Source organism: Trichoplusia ni, chromosome 5 (genome assembly GCF_003590095.1).
Source record: "Trichoplusia ni isolate ovarian cell line Hi5 chromosome 5, tn1, whole genome shotgun sequence".
Lineage (NCBI taxonomy): Eukaryota > Metazoa > Arthropoda > Insecta > Lepidoptera > Noctuidae > Trichoplusia > Trichoplusia ni.
The window spans coordinates 5,216,440-5,228,679 of NC_039482.1; the positions used below are offsets into that span (position 1 = coordinate 5,216,440).

Genomic DNA, 12,240 nt, shown 5'->3' on the forward strand with positions numbered 1-12,240 from the left:
TAATTATGTAGGTAGGGCAACATAGTTTATTCAAAGCCAAAATTTTAATTTAAAAAACCCAAAATGACGCCATGTTTTTTTTTTATGATCACAGATTAAAATATAGATTGACAAATTATACGCGTTCGTGTTTGTGTTTCAAAATTTGCAGAGAATTGTCTCATCAATGTTTTATAACGACATGTTTACACTATTGATGAAACTTCGTTGGAAGAATGTATAAATTATTGTGACTACTTATAATATGGAGGATGAGGTTTGTTGTTTTAAAGAGGAACCTTTATAAACTTAGTGACCATTAAAATCACATTATCTGACAAATCTTGTCAGTTCTTAAATACAAGAGAAGAAATTAAATTTGTACCTATGTCTTGAATTCGAAAGCAATTGTTATGAGCATCATAATATAACTCGATATAATTTCGGAACAGAGGTGGACCCTTTACGCTAGCAAAGTTCAGCTACGAAAGAAAATATTCACAATTCATTGTAACTCTTCGGAATTGCATTCCTCATTTGGTATTGAAGTAAACATAAATACTTCCTTTTGATCATAACATAATTTAGTTACGAAATACTTTGATATTTTTAGATGCCTTAGTAATCAATCACGGTGTTTTTTGTTTATACCATAGTTTAGTCAAAATAATTAAATGGACTTACCTACTTATAATATTTACATAAGTGTGTATAGTTTCTGCACGCGATGTGAACTTGCACTTGACCGTATTAAGATTCATTTAACCAAGGTTCTACGTAACCTCGTTATCAGAGCTATAAAAAATGATTTTGTACAGTTACATGTACGTTGTTAATAGTAGAACGGAGTATTTAAACACTTGAGATTTAAAAATCAAAAACAAAAGAAGTACCAAACTTTAAAGAAGAACGAGGTTCTTAATTACCCACCAAAAAGATTTTATTACAATTATGCAGAACGTATTGACACCGGTTACTTTACAATAAGAAAAGAAAAGAAAAACCTCGAAACTTTTTTATTCATCAAATGGCTGTGTAAACACGCCTTAAGAAACGCATTGTAAATAAACGAATGATTTGTTGTGAACGAGATCGTACGGCAGTTCGTTTGAAGACACCACCGTGTCAGGCTGTATGCGTATTACCAGTGACATTTAAAAAAAAGTGTGTTACAAAAATGAATTTCTTAATAACAAGATTAACGTGGACCAATGGGAGTAGGATAAATCAATATGTTTTCGCAATAATAAGTAAGTACAAAAATAATATCTAAGAAATTTTATTTCGTTTTGTTTCCCGCCATTTTTGTTCGTGTTTTTAAATCACAACATTAAATAATTTGACAGATAATTTAAATTTTTACGATAATTTATAAAACCGTTACAAATTAAAATAAATTAATTTAATTTAAATTTGTATTAGCCCATTATTGAAATTTTTAAATAATTAAATTAAATTTGCACGTGCGGTCAATAAAACGTTTAGAACAATAGAGTTAATGGCGTTAGGGTTTTTTTTATTTATATCTTTATAGTGTGATGTTATTCAAGCAAGACTTTAAAATGAAACGATCGACCTTATTAAAAATTTATTACATTTTGTATTAGATACCTTCCTTATGATTGAAAATATAATCAGAAAAAGTTACCCTTATCTCAGCGTGCTATATTTTTAATACTGTTACTTGGTTTAATACCCACCATTCGTAAAACTCAAAGTTCGCTTTTAAGACATTTGTTAATACTCTTAAACCACAGAAAATTCGGTCAATAATGAATTTTCGTAAGTTATCTATCAAAACTAACCTAGTTGAATAAACAAGTCGCATACACAACAGCATTTATCCTAAATAATTTTACGTTTGTATATTTTGTGCGTAAACTGATGAAATTTTCGAATAATAAAACATTTATTGTTAGGAAACTCGATTCATAATAAAACGGAACAATAAAATTTATCGTCACTACCGATTTGAAACATGAAGTTTTCATTCAATAGAATAAGGCACGGGCACATCTGTATTCAGCCAGAGAATTGCGAATCAGTTACAAAATTAGACTAAAGGTCCTTAAAGAAATAAAGTCATCATAATAAAAAATAATAAATTAACAGGTCACAATTAAATATTCAAAACGGGATTTCTAATTAATTTTGCAAGGTTATTTTTTGCATAAAATGACATAATTGACTGGTTTTTAACTTTTCGATGCAGATTTTAAATTATCTGTAATAAAATGAAAAAAATAAAATGCTTTTCACGGCATTATTAGAGATTAAATTTTCAATAAATTTCAATATCATTGTATGTGAACTAAAAGGAAAAGTAATCTTAAAAGGCAACTACACGAATACTTATAAAAAAAATCCATTGCATTTTTTTTAACTCAACAACTTTTAGCTATTTTAAAACTCCTTGAATCCAGTCCTAATAATAGTCAACCAGTGCGTCTAAAATAAACTAAACAGGTGTTACAAAGCTGGTTCTGATTATTTAAGCCATAATTAAACGTACTAGGCATACAAGTCCTGGCCAGTTCTAGTATCAAGGGGTTGAGAACAAATATGACACTTAACATTGTAAAGATAACTTGTATAGTTGTTGTAATGTATCTCAAAATACTCATAAGCGTCAATAATCTCGTGATCTCGCTTTTGTTGAAGACTAATTTAATGGAGAATATATTATTGTTAAAACTCATGTTTAAATGAGACCGATAATAAGGGCCATTTTGAAAAGTTCAAAAAGCCATGACCATCATTTTCAGCAATGACCGTCACGGCACGTCACGTCAAGGCAAACAATTTTTGACAATGTTTTTTTTATTAAACTTACGGATATAAAACTCTTACTGATAATTAACGTGAAAGTTTGTAAGTATGGATGTTCGATCCTCTCTTATGCAAAAAACATTGAACGAATTTAGACGAAACTTGGTAACAGATAGCTTATAACCAGGATTAACATATAGGATACTTTTATCGCGATTTTATGTTCCCGTGTTATCATTTTCGATTTGTGCGGCACCAGGTAGTATTGAAACATACTTAAAAAAAGGTTTTCAAATACCCTTCGCTTTGACTGATAGTTAACTTGAATAAGGTACATCAGAAGGTTACCTGCCGTAAATATCGGGTTATATTGTTCGGGCAAATTGTACTCACTATATTAATGTGGTCTTTTACCTGGCCTCAGTAATACCTTTTTCCGGGGTGAAACCCTAATGAGTTCATCCTACGTCGAGATATTTCTACAATTGCAGATCTTTTTTGGTTTTACTTTTTTGTTGTGAAGGCTTAAGGCGTCAAATTCTTTGTAAATAAACAAAGGAAATTGCATACCATTTCAGCAAATTATTTATGTAACATGACGTTTAATATAAACAGGATGTTTAAGCAATTCCCTAGAATAATACAAACAAACATATTTAATTAAAACAAACACAAGCTTCAGGATAGCTTTTAAACGTGTTTTTTCAGAGGTTTATGTTCCGGTCATTCATGTCTTCATCTCTTACAGAAAATATCATTTTCAAACTATTCGGTACAAACTGTCAACACGGTTCCTCATTTCTAGTCTTATTTTGTCAAGATATACTAGTAAATTATCTTAATTTACTTATTGTTGATTAATTAAATTATAATTTTCTGGCCTCATTTGCTACGACTCATAATTAGTGAGTTAGGCTTTGAAGTAGCAAGAACCTCTTACATCTCTTGAAATAGAGGGAAACATAAGATTGGCTACAGGAACTATGTCCAAACTGTACCTAAGTACATTTCTGAAGTGACTAGCATTAATGGAAAACGTTTATAGAAATGACATTTCTTTTCGTTAGTCACGAGACTTTGATCTATTATTTTCAGACATGGGAACGTTTTGCTATCAGCAAATAAGACTGTCGAAACCAAAAGAGGCTGGTCTGGATTTGTCGCACTAATTCTTCTTTTATTAATTGCGTCAATAAAAAGTGTGTGTGATAATAATTATACTATGTATTAAAAAATATATAAAAAGAAAACAATATTGAAAGTTGCAAAAATCGGACGGCCGTTTTGAACAATGCGCTTTTCAGTAAACGAGCCTGTCACGTGTAGAGGTAACGGTTTTCAATAAATAAGCAATTAATCATGTAAGTGGAACGAACGGCATTAGCCCGTAAAGAGTGGTAGGTTAAGACATTACCGCGAATTAAACAAAATAATTAAAACATTTTATATTCATTGGTTAATATTTTTTCTTATTATCGAGTTTGTGGCAGAGAAATTTCGCTTAGAAAACGGCTACGAAAAAGTCGAATGGGTTCATGATCGATAGTAAAATTAAGTGTTTAAGATAGGAAAAGTCATATTTGAAGTACCTATGTGTTTTAATTATTAAGTTTCCAAGCTACGATGATCGAAAAAGACTGCTAAAACGCCCAAAACTTATAATGCGTATTACTTAATTATTTTTGCCTGCACCGATTGTCCCCAGTAGGTACCTCCATAAACATTTATTTTCAATACAACGATTTTTGAAAGACCACTGTCCGTCTATAGGTTTTGAACCATAAGATAATTTAACTTACTTTAAAAGAACCAGACTGTGGCAAGCAAAACATATACATATGTAATTATTTCTTTCCGGAGGAATTGTCATTGGCTGCTCCAATTTTGTACTGGAGGACAATTTTTTTCCTATACTGACTTTGGCTTTAGGATTTACTTTTTTTTTGAGAAAATATATTTGTTATTATGTACGGAAATGGTGCTTGGCATATTACTCTATAAACCTGTACAATATTCAGTCGACAACAATTTATGGCTACGAGTGAACTGCGTAGTTTCGTAGCAATGATAAAATTAAGAAGTATAAATCCTTCTCGCAACGAATACTTGGCGATTTTGCACTTTTTGTATTTTTATTACGTTAGTCACGTAATCCCAAACCGGTATACTGCACTTTAGTGTAATGTATTGAGTTGTATATCTTGAAAGAGTATTAAATAACAAATTCTGTATGTACGGCAGTACGGCGTATCAGAATGATTCCCACGGTACGATGTAAAAAAGTTGGTATATTGGCCAAACCTTCTTAGAGATAAAGGGGGTTTCGAACTTTTGAGGTAAATATTATTTGATGATTCGTTTTAAAGATTTCAATTCGGCACAAAAGCACCGGCGCGCAATTTTGTAAAGTCATCAGATACATTATTCATCTGCCTTATAATGTGTGACAAACTTTATCATGATGTACAAACGTAAACAAATAGATCTTTATTTTATTTTCCTTTATAAAAGATACATTAAAAAAAACTCGGTAAAATCTATGGTTTGTTTTATTAGCTAACAATAAAAAAACTCTTAATATATTATAAGGTTTTTTACCGATATTTAAAACTTTTCCATAAACGTGTATTTTTATTTATTTTGTTTTTTGCCATATATCATATTTTTTTCTATAATTTTTCAATCCTATATTATATTCCTTTAAAATTTTACAATCAAGCATTCAATATTTATGATGAACAACAAAATGTAGTAGGTATGTATGTATTTGCATCCCTTTATCCCGAAGGCCAAACACCTCAGCGATCAAGTTTTCAAATGCTTTGGTGTTGTGCGATTATCAGGTTCCTGACCTTGCTTAGTAAGCGATATTTTAAAGTTTATAACCACTTTAGCCGGTTAATAATATAAAATTATTTAATTTAAATTGGACGTTGTGGTTAAAATATTGTGGCTTAAAAATAAAATGGCCAGGCAAAGTTTAGTAAGAAACTTAGTTGTTATTATTTATTAGAAACTTAGGTGGTACATTTAAAATAACATAGATTTATCGAGAACGATTGTTTTGTGTACTAAATTCTTAAGCTTCCAATAGGGATGATGACTGGGTATAAAAAGAAAAGATCTCATTAGTCCCTCAGTTAGATAATTGAAAAGTATGAGACACGTATTTTTTCCTTTTTCAGAAAAACTAGAATTGACAAAGATTAACTGCTTTAAAGTCTAGGAGAAGGGGCTTGTGACGTAACGATAGAGTAAAATTTATACTCAATCGTGACGCCACCCGTAAGTTTCATTCACTGTAATTTGGGCAATTTATGTTTGCGGTACAAATTAAAAAATACCTACGTATCCATTATTATACAAAAAACTACAAGTCGGACACTGCATAAAAAAATTGTCGTCATCCCTATTACTCTACATCGTAAATTACGATAAATTAAAAAAGTGCAGTTATTAATTGAAATAATCGTGAATGAATCAAAATCAATATGATAAATAATCTTTTATACTTAAAAAACACTTTAATATAATACCTGTACAAATAACAATCATTAAGTTATAAATAATTAAAGTATACAAAATTGAATAATTCTTACGACTTTGTTTTTGTTTCAAAATGTCGTAATTATTAAGATTATTCACTTCCTCATTCATCTTTTGCGATGACAATAGAATATGGTAAACCTTAAAAAAAATATTGTTTAAACGTAGGCTGGAAACATTCAACGTCACAATTCCGATGATGAGATATAAAAATGCATTGGATATATATTTTTAGGGTGTTTTGCCTGTCAGAAGGTACCTTTAAACTGTATAAAAACCATTGGATCATTCACAAAATAGTTTTTAACTCAGAGTTGTTGTACTTATCCGGCCAGAGTTGTAAAAAGCATGCATAAGCCCTCCAAGGACTCCGGCCCAGGCAGTTGTAGAAGACTCATAGCCGAGTAGGTGAGGTCACCACGTCAAACCCAATGTGAGCGACGTGTCGCGGGATTTATCCCTGCGTTTAATGATTAAATTCGTCAGGGCGGAAATTTATTTTGTAATATATTATTACAAAATAAGAAAAGATACGCTGAGACCTCAACGTGGTTTAAAGTCATTCGATTTTCACCACGCAAATGCTGTTTCCTTGATGGAAGACAACACACCAAAAGTTAGTACAAACACAAATGTTTGGAGAAAGTATTCTACTAGCACCGCACTATTCTATTAGAACACCATCATTGGCCTAGCCTTTTCCCAACTATGTTGGGGTCGGCTACCAGTCTAACCGGTTTCAGCTAGGTACCAGTGTTTTACAAGGAGCGACTGCCTATCTGACCTCCTCAACCCAGTTACCTGGGAGACACGATACCCCCTGGTTAGACTGGTTGTCAGACTTTTCAAGCTTCTGACTACCTGTAACGACTGTTAAAGATGTTAACGTTCCTTCCGAAACACGGAGGAACTCCTTATGACAAAGATGGTCACAAATCTACGGACCAACCGCGTCAAGCATAGCTTAACCTGTGATCGTTTCACTTCTGCGGTTATAGCTTAGCCACGAGCTATTCTATTAGAACACCGATTTAAATTGGCGATTTCAATTCTAATACAACCTACTTGAAAAAACACATACACGCTATAAGAACAACTTTAGGAAATGGACATCAATTTACCGGAAACCGGATGTATGACCTTACCAAACCATATAAAAGTATTAATTAAACTAATTCCTACGCAAATATATGAAGGAAAACATTGAGATTTATTAGTTCCTCACGGTGAAATAAAATTACGATCATTTAGCGAAATATAATCAATCAATCAAAAAGTATGACATCTGATAATACATGTACTTCATCACCATCTAACCTAGCCATTTCCCTATTATCTTGGGGTTGGCTTCCAGTCTAACCGAATGCAGTAACAGAACAAGTGCTTGGGCTCATCACACAAACATTTGTCCTGAGTGGAAACGAACCCACGACCTCCGGTATAGCAGTCAGGGTCACTAACCACTAGACCAACAGGCCCGGTCAAATGCAATTATAAGATCGGGTAGATAATGTATAATATTTATCAGATGGCTCTATCGCAAGACAAAATAACATTAGCATGTGGGTCGTCAGTCAAAACAAATTAAAAATAAACTAATTTTAATTGTAGGTCACTAATTAACAGGTTTTTAAAATGAGCTGTCTCTTAATAGCGTCAATGGAAATGAATGAGCTCCTATTGGTTAAAACTATGTTAAAACTAATGTGGTACATTCTATTAAGTGAAAGTATCAAAAAGTAGTGTTTTTATAGCAAATTCCTAAAATTCTTGATGCGGCGTCATCGATTTATTGATACTAGCAGTTGCCCGCGACTTCGTCCGCGTGATACGCAAACCCGTAGTACATAATTTTGTTCTATTTTCAATAGTATTAGCAGCGTACGCAGAAATAGGTTTCCGGTTTTACAGCTGTGGTTACATTATCGCAATATTCTTACGGAATCCCAATATTTTTCAAAATAATTTATAGTCTATGTTCAGCGGGGATAATGTAGCTTCTCAACAGCGAAAGAATTTTTCAAATCGGTCCACTAGTTTCGAAGCCTATTCATGTCAAACAAACAAACAAATCTTTCCTCTTTATAATATTAGTATAGACAAAAAGCGGGGTTATAGAACTTGTTCGACGCCATTTTTTTTACTTTCGGCGCCTTTATTAATGACCTATTTCATATTTTTTGCGCTACATTCCTAATTCATGCTATCACGATTGAATGGAGATTAAAATAATAAATAATAGTGTAGGTAGGTATAGTGTTTAACTATTTATACGGAGATGGCCTATTCTTTTGTTTTTGAGATGGAAAAGTAATGGTTTATTTAACCGACGCCGACGCTGGCTCGCATATGTCAGACTAGCATCTTTGTAGAAGTCCTGTCCTAAAACTCCGCTATTTAAAATGGCAGATTAATTAATAGATTTGGTTTAAATTTGACACTATTCGTATCCTCCTAACTATTTGACCAACACAATATCTGAAAATATCTGTATTGACATCAAGTGTTCCGTCCCAAACCGAATTTCCTATGATTGTGTTAGGAGAGGTAGTGCACTGTCAAAACCCTACAAAAATATATATATGCACTGCGTCATTTATATTACCATAACCCGAAAAAATAAATCGATTAAGAACAAAGTTCGGTAATTACGTCATGCATAAATTAAATCGCATAAGAAAACATGCTAGTAGCAAAACTAGGGGTTATCATTAACAACAGAATTGGTAAGAATTTATAAAAAATATAACAATGAATTGACATTTGATGTCGAATAAACTTGTTTTCGTCACGGCCATATAAAAAGTGAGCTTCAAATGATTTATTCCGTCTAAATTTTAAGAATGATGAAGACGAGTGCACGATTTAAAATTAAGCTAGAAATATTACATTTTCCTTATAATTGACGAAGTTTTTTCCTATATATATAGGACCTTCCTATAATATATTCCTAGGCATCTCTCCTCTACCCCCGCAATGAAATTACTCCATTTCTGGCGTTCTTTTTCAGATTTTTAAATGTGACTTAGTAAAATGAGATGTAGGGTGCATTACAGCATTCAATTAGATACGTGGGAGACTGAAAGCAGACTTTAATATGCTGTTATAATGAAAAAAAAAACACAAAAAAATTCTCATCGACTTTAAGCTCGAAAAAAGGTTTAATTACAAGTGACGAAATAAACATAACCAGTTTATATACTCGTAATTTAACACTATGTTAATAAAACGTGAAAATTCTAATATTCGCATTTGGATGTTATAATTTTAAATGCTCTATGAGTCATTCTTAAGTATAGATTTGATAAACGGAAATTCGTGATATTTCCTTGCTCGGTAATAGATATGAAAATTAGTTGCAGTTGTATTACCAAATACGTCATCGGTTTCACAAAAAATTAAATCGCATTTACAAAAACGACCAGGTTTAGAAGAAATATTCGAAGACCACACATATGCTTGTCGTACACGGGAATAAAAACTGCGACTCGTGGCTTTCTGTGGGTTTGCTGAACCAGTCGGCTATCCGTGCAGTCAAAGTTGCCGTATTTGCGATTTGGTCTTAGTATTTTTCTCTCAGAGAAGAAGACTAAAATGACGTCACAACCTCAGCAATTTGGTGTTAGCTAATAGTTTTCTTATTATAATTCAAAGGCGCCGCCCTGCATTCGCATATTGACTTCAATAGGGTAAAAGACAAAAAAAAAATTTTTGCTTATCACACAAATTTCCAAAAAATATTGGGTGCAATTTTTCTATAACTTCTTACATTTTTTATATAAAATAAATAGGGTATAAAAACTCTTAACCGTCAGGTTACAACATGATTGTCAGAGAGACCGCGATAGTTTTGTCAATCATATAATGTATTAGTAATGCATCTTTCCCGTTGTAGGAAATATGAGAATTATTTGTGTTACAGAAACAATACAGTACTATTGTTCAATGACGCTTAGTGTTGATTTTTTACGCTACGCACAAAGATAAAGAATTAAAAATATTTTATAGTATATAAGTATGTTTAAAAAGTCATTATTACACTCAAATATATAGCGGAGACGGATAAAAGTCACGTGACTTATCGATATATTTAATCTTTTTTTATAGAGCTTAACGATTCTATACGTGAACTTGGCTAGAGGGGCTGCTTTGAGCTATCACATTCAAGGTCACAGCATTTCATTGATAATCGCGTGTAGCACAGTCCTACAATCCGCGTTCGTGCTTATGGTCATTTTTATCTAAACGTAAACACTATTTACCCGCTTATTACTGCAAATTACTTACCATTCAGACTCAATTCGACAAAATCATGGAAATAGGACTCGACAAAGTTAATTGTATAATTGTTTGATGATTAGAGCAACGTGATACTAATGTCAAAATTATTTTAAATGTCCGTAGTTTAATAATTTGTTGTGATTTGCTGTAAACTTCAATTACTTTGTTGATTTGATTCAATTTTGATCTAAATATGAGAAATTGAACTTGAACACTATAAATAAATAAAGGTGCGATATTTGGTGGCCTAACTCATCATTATCCCTGCTATGTGATAAAATGAAGCCGTTGTGGAAGTGAGATGCCACTACGTAGACTGTAGTTCGCCATTTCACTTGCACATCTCCTATAAAGCAACAGTTTGGACTTAAGCCGTATCATTACAAGGAAAGTGCTCTAGAACTTATTTATACCATGACAAAACAGGTCCAGGATTGTTATGGTTCTTAAATTAATACTACGTTTTATTACACGTTCTTATTACAATATGCGATCTATGAAAGTATCAGTTACGCCAAGTTTCTTCTAAGGATTAAATATTTTTACACGGATTAGAACAGATTTTTGATGGCTAGTATTATGTTTAGTCCACACATTATACGATGACTTTAAGATACGATGTTAGATCTCAAGTTAATCTTTTACCGTGACGTGTCCATTCCTATTGTAAATTAAGTTTTTTAAACTACCCACACAGGTTACCTGCTTGGACTCCTTGTGTGGGCGTCGTGTTTCAAATAATAAAATTTTCTGTAACTTTACGTTTAACATGTTTTATATCTAAACCATAATTATACCACATTGGCAACACTGGTCATCGATATATTTATAAAAATAATCGTTAACAGAACAAAAAAATTAAGTATTCATCTTCAATCAAATATTTTTTAACATTCATAAAATGGATGTAGAACCTCTTAATTGGTCACTTACTCGATATTAATTGATTCCACGTAAGTATGTAGTATCGTAGCCAAGTTCAATGCAATTAAATGTTCATTCATTAAAATTGTTAATGTCAATCGGTAGACATTAAACAATTAATAAGGGCATAGTTAGATGGCATTTAGGTTTTTCATTAAGGTACTAAAACCTTTGTTTATTTATAGTGACGAAAATAATATTATGTACAATCAAAAATAGGTATCGTTTTTATGTGGTAAACCAGATTCGGTCAAGTCAAATCTCACCAAGTCAAATCTACCAGTACGAATTAAATGTGCAAATAATTTTAAGATCTGAAGATAATCAACAATTACTTAGTTTACATAAAACAATTGCAGAGAAAAATAACTCACGGCGACTTAAAATTAAGAAACATTTCTTCTGCCATTGGGATTGAATTTTGCACTTTGTGCAAAAAATCCATACAAGGACACCACGACATCGCTTGAATTCTATTTAAATACTATATTTTAACATCGTCTTCTATCTAGATAGTCCTTAAAGCACCTGCGTATAAAAAACACCATGTAGATACATTAGCAAGACCACGCCAGATCGGTTGTCAGCTAACACCACTGCATTCTAAATTATCCTCTATTTATATCCTTTAAAAGCATCCTCCCACCCATTAAGAAACTCGATGGGGCGAAAATAGTATGAAACTAAAGCCACATTTAGATAAGACGAGAAACACCCTGCGTTTTGAAATACATTGCCGGC

The 12,240-nt window shown here is 32.2% G+C and overlaps 1 protein-coding gene across 1 annotated transcript in view; it reads left to right on the forward strand.

Annotated features, from left to right (window-relative positions):
* The first annotated feature begins 995 nt into the window (after nucleotides 1-995).
* LOC113494166 (facilitated trehalose transporter Tret1-like) overlaps nucleotides 996-12,240 on the forward strand; it is a 30,778-nt gene continuing 19,533 nt past the window's right edge. The window contains exon 1 of the mRNA XM_026872368.1: nucleotides 996-1,229. Coding sequence (XP_026728169.1) covers nucleotides 1,052-1,229 — 178 coding nt within the window. The 5' untranslated portion in view covers nucleotides 996-1,051. The remainder of the gene's footprint in view (nucleotides 1,230-12,240) is intronic.